This window comes from Garra rufa, chromosome 1 (genome assembly GCF_049309525.1).
Source record: "Garra rufa chromosome 1, GarRuf1.0, whole genome shotgun sequence".
In the NCBI taxonomy this organism is placed as follows: domain Eukaryota; kingdom Metazoa; phylum Chordata; class Actinopteri; order Cypriniformes; family Cyprinidae; genus Garra; species Garra rufa.
The window spans coordinates 49,985,197-50,011,611 of NC_133361.1; the positions used below are offsets into that span (position 1 = coordinate 49,985,197).

Genomic DNA, 26,415 nt, shown 5'->3' on the forward strand with positions numbered 1-26,415 from the left:
ACATTTCCCAAGGATGCAATGCAACTATATAGTACAAATCAGATTTGATTTTCTGCATAGTTATCAGTGAAATTATTAATTAAATAACTGGCACTTGAATGTTTTTTTGTGATGAAAGCCAGCCTCTCATATTTCTCATGGACAAATGAGAGTGCTAGATACAAATTTATTGGTTTATCATCCACACCTGCTGCTTTTCTCCCGTTACTATGCTTGTGTTTCCAATGGAGGGCCCTTCCAGGCAGTTATGCAGTTTTATTTTTAATGCCTATTAACAAAAACATTTTTTTTCTTCTTGTAATTTTCCCAAATCCAGGCTGTAGGGTTCCCACGGTCATGGAAAGTGTAATACAACTTTAAATGTCAAAGCATAATTAAGGACATTTCCTGTCACTATATATTGGTTATATGATTTCTATGTAAATCATTGTAGAAATTTCTATAAAATTATTAAAATTAAAAACAGAACAAAAGAAAAAGTCACAGATGAACAGTGGGAACCTTAACACTAACATAAGAATTTAAGCCTTGGCTTTTGCTTATAACAAGTTTCCAAAAAGCAATGATTATTACATTGTCAACAGTGATATTCCATTGCCTTTTCTTTAACCGGCAATAAGCCTGGAACCTCTTAGGAGTGACCTTGCCATGTTATTAGAAGCTTTTTGGAAACTTAGTTGAGTTGTTTTTCGCTGATGTTGTGAGATGCTGATGTAAAAAAAAATCACTGAGAGTTAATTGCCTTCAAGGTTGTAAAATGCAGTTGGGAAAGGAAGTAGTGTTCTTGAGCAACACAGCTATCTCTTTAAAGGATTCAAGGCCAGTAAAAGCCCAGAATATTTGTCATAGAGCAATTAGTCAGGTCTAGGGCTGGGCAATTTGGCTTAGAATCAAAATCTCGATTAATTGAACATTTTAACCCGATTACGATTAATCAACGATTATTTTATTTATTAATAAAATTATATTTAATTATATTTATATAATATTTATTTTTTTGCCCTCATAGTTCACTGACAAGTTTTGTACAGTAAATATGTTCACATATTACAAGCGAGAGATTTTTGGATGAAGGGTGCATTACTTGATTTTAAAATAATTGAAGGAAACACACTATCTACGATCTATGATTATTAATTGAACATCAGTGTTGAACAACTGAAATTAAAGCAAGCATTGCTTAAAACGAAAAGTCACATTTTTCTTAAATTAGTGAAAATAAATAACTTGCACTATTGGAAACAAAAATAATTTTCAATGTTTTTCATATTAAAAGTAGAAAATAAGCAGTATCTCTAAATAAAATTACCCTTGTATATCCTGTAAATACTTTTTACTGTATAAATACTGTTTAAGCTCTCCATCGACATGTCGGCGGAATAACGGAATGGAGCGCTAGTGTTTTTTAAAGGGAAAGTAATTGAAATAATCTTCCTGGAAAAATTTTAACGATTATAGGTTCTGAATGTCGATTTCGATTATTTTTCGATTAATCGCCCAGCCCTAGTCAGGTCTACTGTAGCCTTCCTTTGCATAAGAGAATAATGCAAGTTCTGGGCAGGGTGAGTACTAGACTAAATAGTAGTGCCCAGAACATCCATTTGGTATTTTACATAGTCAATCAGGATGTGAGTGAATGACATAAGCACTAGAATTGATAATGGATTAGATGGATCTATCTGTTTGGTGCCGTGACCCGGACATATAGGCTGTAATAATAATAATAATCATTATCATAATAATAATATATATATATTTTTTAAATCAAAATGGTTAATAATAATAGCTGTTAATTATTATTATTATAATATAATATTTTGCAGTTCTAATATATTTCTGTACAAAACCCTTCATTATCAAATGCTAAAACATGTAACAGCCAAAATATTTTACAGTTGCATGAATATTAAAAAAGGGGATATTCAGAGTGCTGTACTTCACACTACAGAAGCGTTCACATGTTCTTCACACTCCTTTGTTTATTTTGAGTGCTCACATATCAGTACTTCTCACAAAAGAGAGACATATAAATTTATATTTCATAGAATTCTATAGTTGCTAAATTCATTTTAATTAAAGTATTAGACTTTAAAGTAGTGGTACAAATAATTATATATGCACAAAATAACTACTATAAATAATCACACACACACACACACACACACACACACACACACACACACACACACACACACACACACACACACACACACACCAAGACTATAAGGATGCCTTCTGCCATTACATAGGTAGACAATTTATTAAAAGCCTAATTAAATTGGCTTTATTTTTTCCAGCTTTTTCATTTTCTAGACTCTGTTTTAATAATATTTAAATTATATATTTAACAGAAATGACCATTTTTATGGCCGCATGAGACCCCCCTCAATTTAGTTGTATTTTTACCAAATTCTTTGTTTTCCATTAATTTTATGGATTCAATTTTAATGGTTTCATCCAATTTAAATAATCAAAAGTATCTCTATATCATTATTTGTATTAAAAAAAAAAATTTTTTTTTTTTTTTTCTTTTTCAAAATTTCTTTCAGGTAAATATTCCTTTAATAATAATTTTATCAGTAGTAGTAGCAGTACTGTGATTACATTAAGTAATATATTTCTGTCACAGTTTCTTCAAGTTAAACCGAATTTTTTTGGACGGGTTGCTGTGAAGACCTTCAAGTTTATGTTTGTAAATGATATGACGGTAGTTTATATTTTTCTCACAAGAAACATGCTCATGAAGTAACTCTCAGCAGTACTAAAGATTATGTTTATGTGTTCATATACTCGTATATTGAAGTGGCAGAGGCGGAAAACCTTCAGTATAGTAAAAGAAACTGCGTGACTGCGCTATTCATTAACACAGAGACACACAGAACATGCAGGATTCACATTTAAATAGTATTTTGTGGCTTAATATTCACAGACACTAGAAACGTATCAAGTTTCTATTCAAGTGTACTGACCTACTGTTGATTTATTCATCTATAATTTGGCAAATTCTGTGACATTCCGCACAATAGAGTAAATTCTTTTTTTACGACTGAATTCTGTGATTCCATCCGCATTTTCAGCATCGTGCAAATCATTGGGCCCTACATAGGACATAATTACCTCACAAAAGTTCAAGGTCTGTGTGAATGGACTACAAGACAAGCTTCATTTATCATTTACCTCCCAGAACCACAAACCCATTGATCTTGTCAGAGAATTAGCAGTCTAGTTGAGACAAAGCCATTAAGATGGCGTTACGCATGTTGCATGCTGTGGTTCTATGAAGTTGGGAGTGATGTAAATGTATTAGACTACCATTAGCCATCAGCTGAATATTTTATGTTAGAGAACATGTTGCTGATGTTTGCAGTACGGCCGAAATGGGTCTGCAACTCTAATGGCTACCAAGTTCACTTTACATGCAAGCTCCTTGCTTGTTTTGAACTGCCAGGGAGATCAAATGTCTAAAAAGTCATTCATAATGTAGACTCTCTCCATTACTTTCATATGATAAAGCCATTTTACTTTAAAGCTATAGAGGAAGGGTTAACTGAATGAATGAGCTTTGTTTCCTTGTGTGTGATTTATAGGTTAGTGTGCTGGTCTGTCACCCAAGGAGGGCATAAATTCAGCATGTTTACAAGACAATTTATTAGCAAAATTATTTAAGATTTATTCACCTACCGAACTGGCTGAAACAATCCCAAAGCTGCTGTTAATGTATTCTGTGTCTCATCTGTTCTTTTGACTTGCTTCCTTGTGATCACACAACTTTGACCGGTCTGGAGAGACAGCAGGAGCTGGAGAAGGTATGGTGGGCTCACCACCCCTTTATCCGCCTGCAATGTAAAAATTCAGAAGATTTACATCTAAACAAATATACATCGAGCTCATATATCAATGCAGTTTCATTACTTCATTGCTTGTGCATACATGCAAAAATCAAATAAGAGATCTCACTGGGAACCACTTCAATATTATTTCTAATTAAGTCTGTTTATATTGACTCTCACATTATTTTATCAAAGAAATTAAAGTCTGAAATTAAATTAAAACTGTAATTGAATGCATTAAAATGCTTCAAATGCATTCATAGCACAATGCAACACATATGCTTTCTGCTCAGATCAGATGCAGAAGGTTCTATCTGTGCATTAAACGATACTCGCTAAAGACAATGCACCAGTTCATTGCTTCACTGGTCATTTGCTTCCAGTCATTAATGCTTTACACACTGAAGCTCACAGAGATGTTGTGGGTCATGTGGATATTGTGGTCTGATTGGCCAGTTGATATTGTTATTTATGGTTTTGATTGCTTTTGTTGTGAATGAATGAGTGAAGAGGCACTTTTATAAGAATTGATCCCACAACCCCTTGTTCCTACTGTACTGACCCCCTCATTTTGACACTGCAGTTACCAATTTTACCAATCCATGTTGTAGTCTACTGCTTGCTAATTTAGATTACCAAGCATCAGTTATGTAAAAGTGCCTTTAACTCAAAGTATATTGTGTGAAAACAGACTGTTTAACTTGACATGAAAACAGAAACTTGTGTTTTGTGTTGTGTTTCGGGCCCCTTACATGGTTCTGTGCTTTTAGTTCCTTTCAGTTCCTTGATTCCTTTTCTTTCTCTGCTTCTAATGTTGACTGTGGAGAGAGGGTGGTTGAGTGTTGCTAATTCTGCAGTGTTGTCTGTGGCTGTTCCTATCATTCTGCCTTCCACGTCATCAGAAGAGTTAACACCCGGAAGTCCGCCCGAGAGTGGCCGGAGCAGTGCGGCATCAGTGGATATGGAGGGAGAGAGAGAGAATGGGGAAAAGGAGAGCTCTTTCAGCCCAAGAGAGTCTCCAATGTCTCCACATCCACTACCAACAACTCTCCCTGATGATTTGGGTTCAGGAATCCTGGGTTTTGACAGCCAGGCCAAGAGGAGTCCCTCAGAAAAGATCACTGACCATCATAGCCCCAGTGGATCTGAGGAGGAGGAGAAAGAAGAAAATGAAATGGAAAAGTCAGAGAAAAGATTTTCAGATTCTCCCGATGTGGAAGAAGCTCCCAGAAGTGGTATCAACGTAAAAAAGGATGAAAAAGAGGACAAAGAAGTAGTTAGTGATGAAGAAGAGGAAGTAACAGGAGTTTCCTTGGTGACCAGTTCTGTCACCCCAGTCTTGACAACTCAGATTGAAGACGAACAAGAAACCCTTTCTCATCTTCCAATGACACCCGAAGAAGCTAAAAAACGTGGTCTATCGTTTGACTACACTGAACCTCAGGAACTTGGTCAACAGGGTAGTCCTGTAGGCTGGGAATGCAGCTCTGACAAAACACCACCGGAAAGCAAGAGCCCCGACTCCTGTAGGGCCGATCCGGGATCACCTCTTTCTCCCGCTCCTGCCGAACCTACCCAAGAGGAGTCTCTAACAGACTTCCAAATGGATGCTCGGGAGGAAGAAGAAGTAGAGGAAGTAGAACTACCAGAACCAGAACAAGAACAGGAGGCGACCACCGTTCCTCCATCTTCCCAAGAAGTTCCTGCACCCAAGATGGAGCCTAAGGCAGAGGAACAAAAAGAACCTGAAGAAGCAAAAGAGATCAAGCAGGAGAAGTATTTAGAGACGAGCGATGATGGTCGCATTGATACGGAGAAGGTCCAGCCTGTTGGAACACCCGAGCCTGTTGCCAAAATCCAACCTGAAACTAAGGATGCCGTTAAACCCAGCGCCCAAGTAATGCCCACAAAAGCGCCAAGCAAACCCGCTCCCGTCAAAGAATCTCCAGCCAAAAAAACAAAGAAACCCGTCGCTACAGTTGCAGCCACTCCTTCCCCCAAATCTGCTCCTAAACTTCAGAAAACTCCCTCTAAAGATGCTGCTCCGGCCAGAAAAGCAAGTGTCCCATCCAAAGGTCTGTTTTTTCTGTTCTGTTTCTCCAAACCACTCACAGATCTTCTTTATTTCACCTTCCCTTTTCTTCTTTTCAAAGTAGATCAGTAGAATCACGCAGCACCCTTTCTGAAAAGTGCACACTATGAGTGTGTTCGGTTGAAGAAACGGGCTGCTTGTAGCCACAAAATCTCTCTCTCTCGATCTTTCTTGCCCTGTCTGTCTATCTCTTCTCCTTCCCTCTCTGTGTGTGGTCAGTGTTATTCGGCTTGTGTTTGTGACTAACTCACTGGACTGCTGGCACAGTTTTCACCTGCCCTTCTCTATTGCATGTCACCTGTGCATGTATGTTGAATGTATCACTCACAGAACTGTGCTTTACCTTTATGGGTACACCCCTTACCCAGATGTCTGTTTTATTAGATACAACCAAGTGGGACCAAATGTCCATGCTGATGGGGATGACTATAACACATACTGAAAGGAGAAGGTCAGCAATTGCTGCTGGGTTCAAGACAAACGTCCTTTAAATGTCTCCCACAGCTGTGCAGACGTCTTCTACAAAAAGATCACACAAGTTCACTCAATATTGTGAAACATTCATTTTTGCAAACAATCTCAAGGCAATCTTTTGGCGCTCAGCAAGCTAGTAATCTAAGTTTGGTGCTTGCAAGGCAAGGCAACTTCCTGAATCACTGTGGTCATCTTTCTTCTCCACAATTTGTCTTTTTTTTTGTAAGCTTAGAAATAAACCAACAAATAAATAAAAAAAAAAATGTAAGGAGCTAAATAAATAAATGTGACCCTGGACCACAAAACCAGTCATAAGTGTTTAATAAGTGTTGTTAAAAGAGATTGAATAAATGAATAAATAAGTTGTCCATTTATGTATGGTTTGTTAGAATAGGACAATATTTAGCTGAGAAACAACTTCTTGACAATCTGGAATCTGAGGGTGCAAAAAAATCTAAATATTGAGAAAAGCATCTTTAAAGTTGTCTAAATGAAGTTCTTAGCAATGCATATTACTAATCAAAAATTAAGTTTTAATATTTTAGGGAAATTTACAAAATATCATCATGGAACATGATCTTTACTTAATATCCTAATTATTTTTGGCATAAAAAATAGATAATTTTGACCTATACAATGTATTTTTGACTATTGCTACAAATATAACTGTCCTATTTAACTGGTTTTGTGGTCCAGGGTCACAAATAAATAAATAAATACAAATAAAGACATTTTAATTTACCAGTTTGCCATTGGTTTCATCTGCCACTGAATTCTCCATTCAAAACTGTGATTGTGGTGATGTTATTCTAATATTTGTATTCTGAATTACAGTTGGTCTTTTGTTCTGCATAAATTAGCATATTGAATTGCAATTGGTCTTATCTTACCTATATCTATTTAATCATCTAATGCAACTGTGAAGATGGTGTCAAATTATGTGTATGTATTCTTGTTGTGCAAAGCCAAAATTAAATAAGATGCATTTTCAGTGTCATGACAGTGGCAGTGACAGCTCTGATGGTGCATTTTTTTACACAGATCCAAAGCTTACCTAAAACTACCTAAAACTTAACTTAAATAACATTATTCTTTTGCTGCCTTGCAAGCACTGCTGTTTACTTCAGGAAAAGAAAATCTGCTGTTTTTTTTCCTGTACAAGGTTAAACATTCCTAATTTTTTGCATTTTGTAATAATAAAGCAAGGTCCAAATAGGTCCTTGTAAAAGAATAGTTTGCCCAAAATTTACATTTTGTCATCATTTACTAACCCTCTTGTTACACTAAACCCAAATGACTGGGTTCAAGGAATACCCTCATATCTCCATTGGACCAGATCATTATGTTAGCTGAAACTGAGAACCAGACCAATTCACTTTATGAATTATTTAAATTTGTTGTGTGAACTGGATTTATCAGTTTGTTTAAAAACGAATCAGATATCACTTCTAAGAGAATTCTCTCATAATGAATCCATCAAAAAAGGGCAGATTTTGGTCTGTTTCTCATATAAAGCTAAACAATGGCTTCAGAATATTTGGAATATACATCCCTGTTTTATAGAAGAAAGAAACTTATACAGGTTTGGAAAAAAAGAAAAGCAAACAACATGAGGGTGAGTAAATGATGATGGAATTTTCATTTTGTAATAAGTGTTTGTTTCTGAATATCTGTCATAAACAAACATACAAAAATGAAAGGCTGGAATCGCTGCTTCTGGGAACAGGATTTTCAACATCACAGCTGATAAATCACATTAAACACTGATGTTAAAACACATAAACTTAGACTGATTGTTAAGTCTTATGTCTTGATTCAGGCCACCAAAATGTCAATATATGAGCTTGCACTTACTGTTTCTTACTCTCTTACAGCCAAGGCTGGAGCAGGGGCAACTCCTGAAAAAAAGGTACAGTCATTATCATGGGTGATATTATGGTTTGTGGGAAAAGCAGCTATAAATCTGTAGCCAGATTAGTTAAAATACACAACAACTGAGAGGAGTCATTAATTCATTTTTTAAGGAATAGTTCACCCAGAAATGCAGATTATTCTGTGATTTACTCACCATCAAGCCATTCTAGGTGTATATGACTTTCTTCTTTCAGACGAATACAATCAGAGTTATATTAAAAAATGTCCTGGCTCTTCCAAGCTTTATAATGACACTGAATGGGGTTTAAGATTTTGAAGCCCAAAAAACTGCGTCCATCCATCATATAAAGTACTCCACATTGCTCAGGGGGGTTAATAAAGGCCTTATGACGCGAACCAATGTGTTTTTGCAAGAAAAATATCCGTATTTAAAACTTTATGAACTGTAATCTCTAGCTTTCACTAACTGCTGTACACACATCCACGGAAAATGGCGTTTCAGCGGATGATGTAGGCAAATGTAGTAATGAAAGTTGAAGCACTTTTTCGATATAAACCAAGGAGATTAAATATAGATTTTTTTTTCATACACAAATGCATCAATCCGCTTCATAAGCGCTTATTAACGCCCCGGAGCAATATGGAGTATTTTTATGATGGATGATCTTTACTGGACTTCAAAATCTTGACACCCATTCACTGCCATTGTAAAGCTGGGAAGAGCCAGGAGATTTTTTAATATTACTTATAACTCTGATTGTATTCGTCTGAAAGAAGAAAGTCATATACACCTAAGATGGCTTGAGGGTGAGTAAATCATGGGGTAATTTTCATTTTTGGGTGAAATATCCCTTTAAATAGGTTTAAACTTAATTTAAATCATCTTTAAAGTTAGTCTGAAATTTATTTGGTATTTTTGGTTTATTATTCATTCCATCTCTTTAATTTTTAAGTTAATTTTCTGTTCTCTGTTTGCCATTGTTTTACATTTTTGTCACCTTCTCAATCACATAAGATGCCCACCACAACCCTGCATGCAAAAACTAGACCCACTTCTGCCCCCCAAAGAGGGTCTTCAGTCTCAGGCATTCCCAGCAAAAATCCCTCAGTCTCTTCCTCAACTTCACCATGTCGCTTTAGCAGTCCAGGCTCTGCAAACTCTGTAAAAAAGCCCAACAGTGCAGGAGCAGGAGAGTCCAGGGCTACGGTGAGTACTCCTGCCGCCCATCCCTAACCATCAGTCAAGAGAATTTGCTGTGAAATTGTCTACAAGGAGACTGAATTTACAGCACCTGTGACTTCACAACAAAACATCCTTCCAACCAGAGCATAAAGAGAAGCTAATGAATGGATTTTATTTATGTTTTGGCTGTATTGTTGAATTTAAATGGTTATATAATTATAAAAACTCGCTCAAAAAAGCAACATATTTATTATTAGCTGATTTTTGTTTTCATTGTGCATATTTAGGCTGGAGATGCCAGGACAAAGACAGCGGGTGCCAAACCCCAAGGAGTTGGCACCAAAATCCCTGGTAAGTGATTTTTAGATGCATCTTTAAAGTCACCATTAATCTTTGTTTAGTAACATGAAAAGGAAGGATACTTGGTGACTCAACCTTTAATTTCCTTCCTGACAGTTTGAAAAGGAAATTGAATGTTATTATTTGTACTACGCACTTTCAGGCAATGGAGTCCTTACAAATTATAACAAATTTCCCCTTTTAAATGCATTCTCCCATGGCATAAGCCCAATGAAAGTGCACCTTAAAATATTTGTGGTTCAGTATATTAACTAGAAGGCAAACTGCAAAAGTGAGCACACCTTCCCACCATTTCACTGTGCACCATTTAACTAGTTTTCAGGAAATACACAATATCTGCCTACTTGAAATGGGTTATGAAACCCCAAGGGAATGATTCTCTATTTATAGAGAATTTACATGACTGATCTGTACCACTTTGATTTGTGAGATACAGCTACTTCACGGATGGAGCAGCGAAAGGCAGGACCAGGGTCCATTGAAAGAGGTAAAAAGCCTCTTCTGTGTGACAGTCAATTAAACTAGCTTGTAATCAAAAAATCTGCACTTCTGAAGTAATAAGAAAGTGCACAAAACTCCATCAAAGCTCCTACATAGAAAGGCTTGAAGGCGAAAACCTTTACTTTAGGATATTTAACTAAAATCAGAAGAGCAAAAAAAGCATGAGAATATTTTGGTCTTGTTGTTTTTCATCATCAGCTGACTCACCTAAAACCCCAGACCGTAGTGGTTGCAGCAGCCCAGCCAGTCGGTCCTCCACCCCTGGACAACAGGTGAAGAAAGTAGCGGTGGTGCGCACCCCTCCAAAATCACCTGGTTCATTGAGATCTCGTGCCCCGATCGCTCCTGTTGCACCCATGCCTGACCTGAAGAACGTCAGGTCCAAGATTGGCTCCACTGAGAACCTCAAACACCAACCTGGAGGCGGGAAGGTAATTCTGTCATGCATTACTTATTAAATGTCTGAAAACAAAACCAGCTTTTTTTGGATGCATTCATGGTGAGGTAGAAAGTCTTTTGATACAATAAAGCAATAGGAGATAGGACAGTCATGTTTTTGTGGATTTTGGATTATTTCTATCCGAACCCCCTTTAGGTTCACATATTTGACAAAAAAGGCCTATAATAAAGTTCACTCATGTTGGGGACAGTTATATAAGCATTTTTAGGTTGTAAATTGAAAGTACGTCGACACAAAAAAAGCTATTTTTATATCTTTAACAACTGAAGAAACCTCTTTGCAGAGTCTGGGATCTGCAGCCCAACTCAAAGCATTAGGTTAACACTCTTGACTCTCCTTGTCCTTTTCCAGGTGACTATTGCTCATAAGAAGATCGACTTTTCTAATGTTCAGTCTAGATGTGGATCCAAAGGCAATATCAAGCATGTACCTGGAGGTGGTAATGTGAGTAACCGCTAGGGTTAGAGATCTTCGCTCTGAAAAAATAGTGTAGTAGAAACAGTTGAATTAGATACAGTTGAAAAATAGTGTACAGAAAAAAAGAAAATAACAACCAAATATAGCATTATATTTCAGCTGTGTTTCTGATTAAAAATAGAACCCTACAGAGACATATATATATATGAAATATCCTGTAAAAGGATTTGTGAATTGGAGCAGTTTCTTCAGGATATTTCCACACTTATGTCTAAGATACACAAGGTATATTATACTTGATATGTTTTGAAATGATCAAAAATTTGCAACCTAAACACCTCACGCTTTAATTTTGACTGCTGTGTATTTCTAAAAGACAGTTTTAAGTATGTAAAGCTTTCAAAGACAGTTCTGCACACCCAGTGTGAATAGTTACCTTTTGTAACTAATGAAACCCTGACACACATAACAAAGTCAAAAGCTTTTAAGTAGCTCTCCATCAACAAGTCAAGTATTATCTACCAAACACCCACACAGCCAAAAGACAGTGTGAAATAATTGTTTTTTTAACTGATAGATTAGATTAAAATTCATTCACCTGTTTTTAACCTGAACATCAAAGACCTAAAAAGTTTTTAAAAATGTAAGAGTTTTTAAAAATAAAAAGCTTTTTATTATTCATTTTATTTGCTTTAAGAAGTTCACTTCCAGAACAAAAAATTACATTGAACATTTACGACTGAAGAAGGAAAGACATGAGCGTCTCAGATGGCAAGGGGGTGAGTAAATTATATGTACATTTTTGTTCTGGAAGTGAGCTTCTTTCATAGTGACCAAAAAGAGTTAACATTTATTACTTAACACAGTAAATACACATTATTTTGAATTGAAGTTACATGTAGCTAAAACTTGCACAGTATAATCTTAAATTTTAGCATGTTAACTTTATGGTAGTAATTTATTTTACAGTCCTGTTCCGCATGTGCATTCAATGAACTTATAATAGTGAATTCAATAACTGTGCAATAACAAGGTACTAACCCTGAACCTACCCCTAAAACCCGACCTTAATCCATTAAGTTACATTATATTACCCATTACTTTCTTAGATAAGTACATAGTTAGTACACATACTATAGTGGCTTTAGGTATGAGCTCTGCTATAAGATGCCAGAGTTTGGCTAATCCATCTAGATGCCTTTGCAAAATCTAGGTTCAATTCATTTGCCTGAATCCCCAGTGTTGGTACCTCCTCTTACCTGGTGTTCCTCCTGGTTTATCCTGGTGATGCACCCGGATCGCTGACTGATGTTGCTGCGTTGCAGATGTGCTGCTGTGTGAACTGCATGCATGTATCATAAATTCCTCAGCAGGTGAAGATTGTGAAAGGGTCTCAGGTAGTCATATGCAGAAATAAATCTCCAAGGGATCTGGATCTTCACTTGAGTGCTTGAAACGGAGCATGTGCATTATTACAGTGCTTGCAAGGCGAATTCAAATCCATTAATGTGTTCAAATACCAAAATTTTCTTTCTTTCTTACCATCTTGCGATTCTCTTCACCTTGAACTGCTTAATGACTCAATTTAGACATCGCTTTGTAGATAATTTAATCATTTTCACCTGTCTGTTTTTTTCTTTTTTCTCTTCTAATCTGAATCATTTTACCAAAGATGTTGTTTTGTTGCCTTACAAGCCCTGGTATTGCCATCAGATGTAAATCTAGTTATATCTGACTTTCGCCTGAGACAGTAAATCAGATATAACATGCATTTTTGCATTACAGTCTCTTCCCTCTGTAAGCCCTTGGGTCCCTTTGACTAAAATGATGAGTGATGCATATATCAAGTGAATCTCTTTTTTGACTCAGCATTTGGGACAGAGAGGAAAGGGTATTTACACATTTTTACATGTGATCATGAAAAGACCAAGTGTAAATACCCTCTAAGACATATTCGGACAGATTCAGTCAACCTGAAAAACTTGTTTGATGTCAACCTAGTCTATGCTTACCCTTTACTCCTCCAAAATTAAAACGTGTCACTTCATTACATTTGTATGAAGTGTGGTTACATAATTTGGATTTATATCTATTCTGTGGTGGCCTATAAGTGAAAGCAAGTTACTTCTCTGTCCCAAGAACCCTGTCGTTGTGAATAATGGTCATTTTCCTACTCTAGATCATCAGCTCCACAGGTGCCTGCGCATGCGGTTCATTCCTTTCAAATTGCTCTGTTTGATAACTGACTCTATTTGTTTCTCATGCTTCAGATTCAGATTGTGCACAAAAAGATTGACCTAAGCAACGTCCAATCAAAGTGTGGCTCCAAGGACAACATTCACCACAAACCGGGTGAGATTTCAGTCAGATGTAAAGAAACATAAAAAATTACATTAGGCATTTTTAAACCAAATATGACAACCAACATTGCTTAGTCAAGAAATGTTAATGCAAGTTGTATAAATAATTCTTACCTTACTAGATTGAAAATGCCATCCAACCTTTATCTTCACCTCTAATACACAGAAAACATATGAAAAAGGTTTGGTTTAAACAGAAGTTTTACCTGTATTTTAGGAGGTGGAAATGTGGAGATCAAAACTGAGAAGTTGGATTTCAAAGCCCAGTCAAAGGTTGGATCTCTGGGGAACATTGGACATGTTCCTGGTGGTGGACAGAGGAGGGTATGTTCTTGGCTTTATTAAACACAGTCTCTAATGAGTCACAAATGTGCAATACCATGTTAAATGTCATTTGGATGTAAAACTAATTCACAACAATAATACAAATGCATTAGACAATGTTTTTCATGATGCATTTTGACTGTTTTTATCTACTCAAATCAAAAAATACTCACTTGAAAGTTTCCTTCATGTTAGATCTTGCTATGGTCAGCATGCTTCCTCCTGCTTGGCAGACTTTAATGTACTTCTTTTGCACATATTTTTTACTTTTTCGTTTACTCTTTGAGTTGCCTTAAAGATCTGCTTTTCACAATACAAGGTTGGAAAAACACCTAATATATAGCGCAAATGTTAGCTATTATCCCATGGTCCATGAACTATTAATTTAAATGTTTATTTCATTTCAAAAGGAGATGTTTAGCAGAATGTTCTGGCTCCTCTTCTCATTTAATAAAAGTGAGAAGGAATGTCAGGCTTCAAAAACAGCCAGCAGGATTACTTTGTATGTTCCACTAAAGGATAGTTCACCCAAAAATGAACATTCTGTCATTATTTATTCCCCCTCATGTCGTTCCAAACCTGTAAGACCTTCATTCCTCTTCAGAACACAAATTAAGGTATTTTTGATGAAATCCAAGAGCTTTCTGACCCTCCATAGACAGCAACACAACTGACACATTCAAAGCTCAGAAAGGTAGTAAGAATATAGTTAAAATAGTCCACTTTTTAACAATGTCCTAACTACGTTTCTGTGCTTTGACTGTGGTAAGACCCTCGCTTTCTATGGAGGGACAGAGATTTTTTGGATTTCATCAAAAATATCTTATTTATTATTCTTACCCATAAGGTCTTATGGGTTTGAAACGAGTAATTAATGACAGAATTTTCATTTTTGGGCGAATTATCCCTTTAAATGAAAATGAAACCTTGCCACATTAAATCTGAATTAATTTAGTCACAACACACAAAACCAAAGCCTATAAGGGTATTGCATTTATTACTGTAGGTTCTAATGAATTGCATTTAATTATGTATTAAATGAATGAATTAGGATGATTTTATATGTAACCCTGGACCACAAAACCAGTCATAAGTAGCACAGGTATATTTGTTGTAATAGCCTAAAATTCTTTGAATGGGTCAAACTTGATACATTTTTCTTCTATGGCATAAATAGGATATCAAGATCATGTTCCAAGAAGATATTTTGTAAATTTCCTAACATAAATATCAAAACTTCATTTTTGATTAGTAAAATGCATAGCTAAAAACTTTATTTAGACAAATTTAAAGGTGATTTTCTCAATATTAAGATTTTTTTGCACCCTCAAGATTCCAGATTTTCAAATAGTTGGATCTCAGCCAAATATTATCCTATCCTAACAAGCAATAATTAATTGAAAGCTTTCAGATGATGTATACATCTCAATTTTTTTTTAAAAAAACTGACCCTTAAGACTGGTTTTGTGGTCCAGGGTCACATATATGCAATAAATGAAAAATTTACAGAATAAGATTTATTGGATGATAGAAGCTGGGTGTCTTGCTGTCCTTCATCTTCTCTCTCTACTGAGCACATTTCAATCATTTTTAAGATCACTACATTTTCCACTGCTATCTTGCTTAGAGCGAACTATTCTTTCATTCAGTGATCTTCTGCTCCTCTGTTCCTTTTTTTTTATCACGCATAACCTAAAACTGCTGACTGCTGCTTTCATGCGTTCACATTCGGAAACATTGAGAAATCAAGTAGGAGTGTTGATCTGAGAACTATGTGCAGCACATTAAAGATAATAAGCTTACATAAAATCATGGAACTTGATCTTATCAGTAATTGAAATTATTTTTTTTATTTTGGTCCAGTTGTAAAGTTTATTCAACTTAATTGCTGGGAATGATTGTTTTGGAATAATGCTTTATGATCGGTGACATTAAAATGTGTTTATTTTTTATTCCACACTCTTAAAAATAAAGGCTTCAAAGGGGTGTTTTTGCAGTGATGCCATAGAAGAACCATTTTTGTTCCTCAACGTACCTTTCTGCGAACAGTTCCTAAAAAGAACCATTTTGAAGAACATTTAAAAAATCTAAAGAACCTTTTTCGACTATAAAGAACCTTTTCTGCATTTGAAAGGTTCCACGGATTTTCAAGGTTCTTCATAGAACCATTGATGCCAAAAAAGAACCTTTATTTTCTAGTGTTGCACTAGATACATCATAATTATGCATTCAGAACACATAAATAAATGAACTTTAGTCTTCTGATCAAACAGCATTTGCTGTTCACTTATTGACGGACATTATTATTTGATTCAAAGGAAGATGATGATAGAGTAGATCGGCACTCTTACTTGAAAATATTTGATAAGTACTGAGACAGCTTTACTCCTTCTCCCAGCATTCATTAGTGTGTGTTTTTTTTCCCCCCTTCATGACCTCATTTCATAATTTGCATCCCAACCCACTTTGTTTTGTTTACCCATAACCATGTGAACTATGTGGCATCCACACTGTAGAGGGAGAAGGGGAAGGAAGCAGAACCACAGGCCGCAAATGCTTCCTCTAATGGGGGCGCTGTTCACGCTAATGATGTGGACATGACCTTTGGCCTTCCCTCCTCTGAAGGGAACAGTCTGGTTTAGTCAGAGGGCCTCAGTAAGTATATCACTGGAATTATAAAGTGTCTATTTAACTGACTTGTCAGCATTACATGGTTTTTATGTCCTTCTGTGCTAGGAATAATTTTGTCTGCACTGTAATAAGTCTTCATAATAAATATTAAGGTAAATTTCTGATCTCACAAATGTGAGCAAATATAACTGTTCTTATTAAAATGAAAGGAATGGATGCAAAAGGTATAAACAAGTCCATTGTCCACAAGAGGGCAGCCTTACTGTATAAAAGATGTTTCTGCAAATGTAGGGCCCTATGATTTCCATGTTTATGCAAAATGCGGACGGAATTGCAAAATCCAGTCATAAAAACGGAATTTACTGTATAATGCGGAATGTCATGGAATTTGGAATGCCAAATTTGGGATGAATAAATAAAATATGTCAAAAATAATAGGTCAGTACATTTAAATCAAAATGCTCACAGACTAGTGTCTGTGAATATAAAGCCACAAAAATACTATTTAAATATGAATGCTGCATGTTCTACATGTCTCTGTTTCGTTTATTACACATACTGAAGCGTGTGTGGTATTTTCAGCCTCTGCCACCTCAATATGAATACATGAACACATAAAAAATCTATAGTAATAATCTCTAATGCTCTTAGAGTCACTTCATAACGTCATAAAGGTCTTCAAAGCAACCCATCAAAATAAAAGTTTGGTTAAAATTGATGAAACTGTGACGGCAATGTATTACTTCATGTATAGAAGATAGTACTACTACAACTACTACTATTAAAAAATATTTTTAAAACATTAAGGAATATTTACCAGAGAAATTGTTTACTAGAATTTATTTACCAGAAAAATGTAAATACACAACACAGTATTTTTGAAATCAATTAATTAATTAATAATAATTTTAATTAATTAGAGATGCCTTTGATTATTACAATTTAATAAAATCATTAAAATAATATCCAGAAAATTAACGGAAAACAGAAACTGTGACAGAAATATATTATTTAATATAATACTACTAATAATAAAATTATTAAAACATAATATTTTGAAGGAATATTTACCAGATATTTTTTTTTTACAAAATTCATTTACCAGAAAAATGTAAATACACAACAAAATATTTCTGAAATAAATAAATACAAAAAATAAAATTTATTTTAATTAATTAGAGATGCTAAAATTAAAATTAACGCTAAGATGGTTTCATTAAATACAATTTTATGAAACCATTAAAATGATATCTGGAAAATTAATTGAAAACAGAATTTTATAAATAAAAATAAAATTGAATTTGAGGGGGAGAAAAGTATTTCATATTTTCACCTTAAGAATGTACTTTTTGTTAAACTTTTAATAATTTGTTGATACATTGCATAAGTTTCATGAATTAAATAATAAGACATGCCTTTGATTATTATTATTTTTTTAATTTAACCATTAAAAGAGTCTAGAAAATAGAAAAAAAAAACTGAATACAGAAAAATTAAAATGGAATTTTTTTTTACAGAATTTGGGAAAAAAAATCAAATGGATTTTATAGGGCCCTACAAATAAAACTACGATATCAGATTTTTCAAAACCATTTTATCGTTTTTTAAAGAAATACATTTTTTATTTAGCAAGGACACATTAAATTGACCACAAGTGATAATTATGCTACAAAACATTTCTATTTCAAATAAATGCTGTTTTTTCTATCACAAAATCCTAAAAAAAACATGATTTCCACAAAAAATATGAATAAGCACACTTGTTTTCAACACTGATAATAATAAGAATGTTTATAGGAAAGTAAAGCAGCATACTAGAATTTCTGAAGGATCATGTGACACTGAAGTCACAGTGGAGTAACAATGCTATAAATTCAGCTTTGCATCACAGAAATATGATATATTTTAAAATATAATAAAATAAAAATTGTTATAATATTTGTGACCCTGGACCACAAAATCATAAGTCATAAGTAGCACGGATATATTCAATAGCCAAAAATACATTTAATGGTTCAAAATTATAGATTTTTCTTTTATGCCAAAATCATTAGGATATTAAGATCATGTTCCATGAAAATATTTAGTAAATTTCTTACTGTAAATATATCAAAACTTAATTTTTGATTAGTAATATGCATTGCTAAGAACTTCATTTGGACAACTTTAAAGGCGATTTTCTCAGTATTTAGATCTTTTTGCACCCTCAGATTCCAGATTTTCAAATATTTTATAAATTTTTGTGGTCCAGGATCATATTTCACAATATTTTTGTTGTTTTTAGTGTGGATTTGATTCAATAATTGCAGCTTTGGTGATAAACTTGGTCATTAAAAAAGAAAAAAAAAAATCCTAAAATGGTGTTTTATGCATATTTTATCTTACAAAACCTGACAATTGTTTACACCCATCCAATTGAATCCAAATTTCACCTTTCCTCCCATCAGATTGAGAGCCACAAGCTAAATTTCCGAGAGCAAGCCAAAGCGCGCACCGACCACGGCGCTGAGATCGTGTACCAATCCCCCGACATTTCCATGGATGGATCACCCCGCCGCCTCAGCAACGTGTCTTCCTCCGGCAGCATCAACATGACCGACTCCCCGCAACTGTCCACGCTAGCTGATCAGGTTTCGGCCTCCCTCGCTAAACAAGGCCTGTGAGCTGCCGGCCTGAAACGTGTTGGCAATTGACAAATTGGAAAAAAAAAAAAAAAAGTTTAAAATGTATCTCCTTCAGTCCTTTCAAAAGAGGTGCTTGTCGGATTTCTCCTAACTAAAGGTTGTCCCAGCGGCTTGTCTGCTTGTGAAATAATTTTTGCCTCCAGGCACGGAGAGACAGGTATTGATGTTATTGGCTTAGTATCATCAAAAGAAATAAAACCCCCAAGAAATTACGATTTAAAAGGAGCTGGTGGTGTATTGATCCAAATGGTCATTTACAGCACTGAGTAGCCTGATTTTGTTCGTTTAATACCCTGTTTTTTAAAAGAAACAACGACGACATTTGCTTTCAAAGCTGTATTTGCTTCGTTGCCTTATTGTGAATGTTTTTATTTACCATAACTTATGCACTCCTGTTTTGACATGCAGCAGTAGGGAAAGCAAACATGCTACATGGCTTGGAAGGGTGCAGTTAAGGATACTGGCTTTGAATTTGACAGGACGGAAACATTTCAAACGCTCTTAGCTAAAACTTAAGGCAATCAGGCTGTAGCAGACACATATTTAACAACAATAGTGGCCTGCTATATAATTAATTAAATCAAATGCTTAATAAAAGTTGTTAAATTCACAAAAAACACCTTAAAATAAAGTCTAGGATGCTGTAATTCTAATATATATATATATATATATATATATATATATATAAAAAGAAAATTTCCATACCAGACTTTGTCTGTGATTTCTTACAAATTGCACATCCTCATTCATCGCCACAGCAATTTCTCCAGGCTTATCTGTCCTCAAGTGCACAGGAAGTTGCATCGCAGAATGAAATCTTCTTGATCGGCCTCTAGTGACTCTTTTGACAGAGAAGAAAGCAAATATCAATACACAAAATCATACACAACTTTAAAAACAAAGCTGTTGTACAGGGCTCAACAATAAGGATTTTTGTCTACCTGGACAGTCGTTATTTATTTATTTTTTATTTATTTTATTTTTAGCAACATATTTTGTGTCTCAAAAATCCATACATTTTCATTTTGAATTATGTTCTCAAAATTATTTAATGCAAATAATTAAAAATGTAACTCCATGAAAGTTGTGAATTTTTACGTATATAGTTTTTTTAAAAAAATTTTTTTTAAATATTTAATTTTATTTCTGGCAGCTTTTTGTCTTCATGCAAATTATTAAAAATGTAGCTCCGTGAAAGCTATGAAGTTTTAGCCTTTTTAGGGGGAGGAAAACAAAAATGACATAATCCAAAACCTTACTGATAACAGCAACCTTGCATCATTTTTACTATTTCAGTGCATTCAATACAGTTTCAGTTTTCAAAACAATTGATTGCTACGATTCAAAAGGTTTATGAGACCAAATGTAAGCCGTAGTGACTGCCTTAAACAGGCCCTGTCATCCTTATTGTTGAGCTCTGACTTTTTTTGCCCTGCAAAAGCACATAAAACTGATCAATACATCCTTTCATTGTTTCCTTTAACTTATCTCTGAATGGAAACGACACTTCTGTATTAATGGATTTCGGCTTCTGTGTATAAAATGCTGCTCCAAAGATGTGTGTACGGACCATGAGAGGATTTGAAAGCACTCAATAAAACATCTGTAACATCATATCGGGAAATCTCATATTGAGAACAGGCAGAAAAGTGCCTCCATTAGCTGCATTTGAGAAAACTGTCTATGTTTTGGTCTAGGATGGATTGAGTCACGTACAGCAGCACAGAGCTGATTCATTTGGTGTGAAATCCGACGCAGGACATTTAACACATAGCCAAACTCCCCTCAGTACTAAAGTCTTCAATATAGTCGTCAATCCAAACCACAACACTCACACGCTGCACATTCCCAGCATGCAATGGACTTCACCCATGGTCTTGAATATAGTAATCACAGTCACCACATTCCCCGTCCAACTGTTTAGAAAACCACCTTTACTAGAGCGTTTAGCGTTTAAAACAAAAAAAAAAGTGGTGGAGGATGATTGAAGGAACAAAGCTACCTGCTAAAATCCAGGTTTATGTTGCACTCTTTTTTCTAATAGTATTGTGTGGACGATGTAAAAGATGTACGAATGCGTTCAGATGATCTGATTTGGATCTGACACTAAGCTTTTTATTTAATATCCGTAGTGCATTGCAGCTTTACGCTCATTTGAAAAGTGAATGCACTGATTTGACAGAAGAGCTGCCTCTACACAAACTAGGCCTACATTACTCGTTTAGATGTATATCTTGCATTTAAAAAGATGAAAAAATATAACAATAGCCTATAGGTCAGATAGAGGGATCATTTGCATCCAGAATCCACAATATCAGTAAAGGACTTGCTGCCACATTTATCTCACATGATGGATTGCTGTAAACCCAACACTGTGGCCGTCCTTTGTAACGTTACAGCATGCTGCTAACATAAACCTGAGCATTTAGACGTGTGGGGTTAAGCTGAAGAACAGACTTTTATCAGATAAACTGATTAAAAATGGCACTGGATAAGGCCTTTTAAGTAATTCTACCCTTTAGCTGTGTTTCAAACGGTTCTCTGTAATCTGTTTACCGGTTCCGAGGTCTCTCTCTCTATCGCTCTCCTCCGTTTCATTTCCCGCCTCTGCTCTTCTCATCGCAGTTCTTCTTCATTCTAGCTTGACAGTTGTGATTGTCTTTATCGTAATGTGTTTTATTAATTGGTTTAAACTGATACTCCTTGCTGTAAACGTGAATTTGGAAATAAAGTCCGTATTAAACTGCTTTCTGTGGTCTTTGTTTTTTTCTGTACGATTACTTTTTGTGGTCGACTTCTCCCCTCAGATGTATTTTTCAACGAACGCGATGCGTTATAAACACTGTAGGCTTGTGTTTAAAGGTACTATGTCATTTTTGAGTTAACATTTTTTACCTGTGAAAAAAATAGAATTTTTATAGATTTAAATCATGAAAACTCACATTAGACGAAGAGTCAAATCCGGAGCCTAGAAAGCGAGAAAGCGGCCGGGTTTATTTTACGTGGAGCGGGTTGCCTCCTGTTCAGGTCACATGACAAGAGGAATAACGTTACTAGGGAACGGAGTAAATTAATAACGGTTAACGTCGAATATATAGACCCTTTTCCTGAGTAAACGATGAACGCCGCCATTACGAATTCTAACGACTGATTGAATGCTTTTCTGTTCCGGTCTCCATAGGAACCCATTCAAATAGCGTCCATCTGTTTTTATTACACGGCTCTTTGGAATGCTTGATTCTGATTGGTCAGTTGACACATTTGCAGGTTCGTTCTTTTCAAATAATCACCGCTCCAAAGTAATAACGCATAGCCGGTACTACTTGTATGTTTAAAATCCCTCCGTGCTAAGCATTTCAAGTCATGTAAAACTGAAAACACTATCATCCAAATGTTGCTGCTTTAGCTTAAATTATAGTTAAATTACCCTTTTCAGGCTGCTTTTTTGCTTTTGTGTACAATTAGTGATCTGTAGCTATACTTTACATTAGGGATGGGCGATACCACTTATTTTGTTTTCGATACGATACCGATATTTTTAAGGCCAGTATCATCGATATCGATACCGATACGATACTTCTAAACTTAATTTTTAAATTATTACATTTATTAAATTAATAAGAGTAAAATATGTAATTATGCCCTTTTTTTATAACCTTTTACACTTTATATTTGAAATGCATTTTAACATTTAATATGCAACTAATTAAATTTTATTTTCTACACGTGGTTAAAATATGTTTACTTTAGTGGTAACTACAAAACCTACAGTTGAAAATACTTGGTTTCATAAGGGGCTGCCAGTGACAGGCTGTTGCACACATAAAATACAACATTTTTATTCTGCCAGTGTATAATTTATATTAACATTACTACAAAACATGATCAATGAACTTTAAGTGTTAATTTAAAGAAATGTAATTGCACTTGTGAAATGCAAATTATGTAAGCTTCAGTTTCAGTTTGTTTATTGAGAAATAGCTCAAACTTTTTTTTATTTTCTGTCCTCTGATAAGCATTGTACAGGGCTGTCGTTCCCAAAAGCATCAATGATTTCTTATGATACTTTTAGGAAACGCAGCCCTGTTTGAATGCACTGTCTAAAGGGAGTGAATGCTCTCTGTGATTGATTGGTTCTGTCTTGCATCATTTGCGTGCGTTCAGATGAGTAGGAAAAGTGTTCTATCGTGAACAGTTATTCTCTAACATAGGTTATGCATCCAATTCAATGCACATTGTACTCCTGGCTTTTTGTTAAATAAACAAAATCACTGGTAAATAAAACACACCTTAGTATCGATATTTTCAATTTGAGTATCGATATATCGATACTTTAGGATCGATATGCACATCCCTACTTTATATGGTTTGGAAGTTTTACCTGAGTGGACCTTTATCCAATTTCAGTGCATATAAATATGTAATCGCAACCTTAGATTATTAGAGCGAACAACTGTAAAGGGTTTAAAGCATTATATATATTTATATGGGTCATTCCTGGGATTCTTTTTGTTTCCAGTAAAGATCATATTACTGCCTTAGAATTTTCAACAACATTAATTGAAAATAATAAAGTTGTCTTTTGAAATAAATAAACATTTTTTTTAAACAATTGTAAACATTTTAAACCACCTTTTTTCCATGTCCACCCTGTTAAGGTGCCTTTTGGACATCATAATACTTAAAGTAAACACATTTTTTTAATCACTTCTTGTGTAATTATGATAGGGAGATGTAAAATGTAAAAAAGTAATTTTGGTCAATCTTAGCTATATACATTTAATGATCCATTTGTTAGGTTTTCTGACTTAATGGGTTGGACACTAACAGAGTGGACATTTTGACTTAAAATCAGCCATTATACTGAGCAAAAAAAAATGCTAACACGGAAAGTCTGTCAAATAAAGAATTGAATGTTTATAAAATGATACTTTTACAAATAATAATTTCTATTTACTGTTTTTATAGTCCCTTAAGAGGGTGGACATGTTGAAGTTCATCACATCAAATTGGAAAGATAAAATAGGTAAAAGCAGACAATTAACAAAACAGGCTCTCACTCACCTTCCCCAGTTGTTTTCCCTCTAATGAAATGATGTCCGTCATTTTTCCAACTTTCATTTAAAGGGCCAGTAGTTGAATTTAACAGGGTGGACAATATTTTGAGGGACAAGCTAAAAACCTTTATTATTAACTTTTTAATTAATTAATTACTTAGAAAATATATATACATTATAGAAAACTATTACTGATATACCAAACGATGTGAAGAAAAAAACTGCGCATATTAAGTGTTGTATTCATCATCAAAATGGCAGACAGGCCTGGGGACATATGGGAAAAATGGTGATATTTGGTGGTTTAAAATGCTGTAAAACAGGGATCCTCAGATCTGTCCCACACGATCCATTTTCCTGCAGAGTTTAGCTCTAACCCTAATTAAACACACCTGCATGCTAATCAAGGTCTTCAGGATCATTAGAGAATCACAGGTAGCTAAACTCTGCAGCGCATTGGCCCCTCAAGGGTACGATTTGAGGAACCCAGGGCCCAGTTTTTCAAAAGTAATCCACTAGGATTTTGGATAACGGATTGGATCAAATCTTGAAAATGGGTTTTTCAAAAGAAAAAATGGATTACATAATCGGATTAGATCATGTAATCCAATCTTGGTTTTGATCCGGATCAAACCTTTAGTTTGGGTTTTTCAGAACTTTTTTGTAGGATTTGGATCACTTTGATCCAAAAAATCTGGATTAAACTGATCCCATCAGAAGGGTGGATTCAGCGTGGATTTCATGCCCAAAATGTAATGAAAACTTTAAAAATGTATCAAATAATACTATATTTGGATCATGCAGTATCTTACAAGATATCCTATTTATTCATAAGGTTTTAATTTTATTTGTTCATCCGTCAGGCTACAATGATTAGGTAGGCTTTAACGTATTCAGCCTTTCAGTATAGGCCTACAGCAAAGTAGAAACAGTTTGGCCTCATAAAATAATCCCCCAAACAGCTGTCAAAATTGACCAAAAACAATACATTTTATTCTGTCACTAATTGATATATATATTCATCACAATCGAAAATATTTTTTGTTTTTAGAATATTTATTAGTGATGCATGCAATGATTACAGAATTACCAAAAATATGCAAAGAATGGCAATCACTGATTTTTGGAATTATTATTTGACATTAAGTCTTTTTTTTATTCAATACATCTATATTTGAAACTTGTTAAAAATATCCTCACTGTACAGTGTTTGTGTTGTAGGTCTCAGATGAGCGGACTGCTGGAAGAGGATGGGTGGGGTTTTTTTTCTTGTTTTTAGTTTTTTTTTTTTTTTTTTTAAATGTGTGTGTTTTCATTTCAAATAAAAATAAACTTATATTGACCCGACACTGGCTATTCTACTTGTTGCTCTTTACATATCTATAGTTCTACATTGTGATTTCCTATCCTGTTTGAGCACTGGTTATCCAGATTTGCTGATCCTGAAAAGTTCCTATCCGGATCAGATTGATCCAATCCGATGTTGCTTTGAAAAACTGGCTCAAAAGTAAGATGGATTACGTGATCACGGATCGCAAAAAAAAGGTTTACTAAATCCGGATCAATTTTATCCGGATTAAACCTTTTGAAAAACCGGGCCCTGGTGTAAAATGTTTAGAATTATATATATATATATATATATATATAAAAAAAACTTAAATATGCTTAAAGGTCAAAAGGTGTAACTTTAAAATGGATGTTGTTGAAACAATAATATCATGATCTTTACTGAGGACATAAAAGGCACTTAATTCCAGGAATTTCCCACACCTCCTTTTCTTTTCGTAAGAGTGGGCGTGGCCATGTAAATTTTGATGGGTGTAGTTTCTGGTCTCATCTGGGTCTAGCTAATTTTAGCTGTACAAAAAAAAGCTTGTTTTGCTGATTGATATTGCAAATTGATGTCTTATTACACTAGTTTAATGCATCATCTTAATTATGAACATTCTGGTTTGTATAGTGCAAAGTTATTCTTCTTGTCCTACACTCTTAAAAAATAAAGGTGCTTCACGATGCCATAGAAGAACCTTTTAGTCTAAATGGGTCCTTAAAGAACCTTTAACATCTGAAGAACCTTTCTGTTTCACAAAAGGTTCTTTGTGGCAAAAGAAGGTTCTTCAGATTATAAAAAGGTAAGTATGAAATGGTTCTTTAAAGAACCTTTGAC

At 34.8% G+C, this 26,415-nt stretch overlaps 1 protein-coding gene across 11 annotated transcripts in view; it reads left to right on the forward strand.

The window, feature by feature from the left end:
• The window catches only part of maptb (microtubule-associated protein tau b), a 46,103-nt gene extending 24,165 nt beyond the window's left edge, over positions 1 to 21,938 (forward strand). For 2 of the 11 annotated variants that reach the window (XM_073842288.1, XM_073842296.1), the window contains 10 exons: positions 4,733 to 5,905; positions 8,271 to 8,305; positions 9,287 to 9,478; positions 9,742 to 9,805; positions 10,245 to 10,301; positions 10,514 to 10,746; positions 11,127 to 11,219; positions 13,463 to 13,544; positions 13,770 to 13,876; positions 18,955 to 21,938. In XM_073842288.1, the coding sequence (XP_073698389.1) occupies positions 4,733 to 5,905; positions 8,271 to 8,305; positions 9,287 to 9,478; positions 9,742 to 9,805; positions 10,245 to 10,301; positions 10,514 to 10,746; positions 11,127 to 11,219; positions 13,463 to 13,544; positions 13,770 to 13,876; positions 18,955 to 19,170 (2,252 nt within the window). In that variant the 3' untranslated portion in view covers positions 19,171 to 21,938. Of the gene's footprint in view, positions 1 to 3,537; positions 3,543 to 3,787; positions 3,807 to 4,732; positions 5,906 to 8,270; positions 8,306 to 9,286; positions 9,479 to 9,741; positions 9,806 to 10,244; positions 10,302 to 10,513; positions 10,747 to 11,126; positions 11,220 to 13,462; positions 13,545 to 13,769; positions 13,877 to 16,392; positions 16,532 to 18,954 lie in introns of all 11 variants that reach the window. The other 9 variants (XM_073842364.1, XM_073842318.1, XM_073842303.1 and 6 more) reach the window with 9 other exon arrangements.
• The last annotated feature ends 4,477 nt before the right edge of the window (positions 21,939 to 26,415 follow it).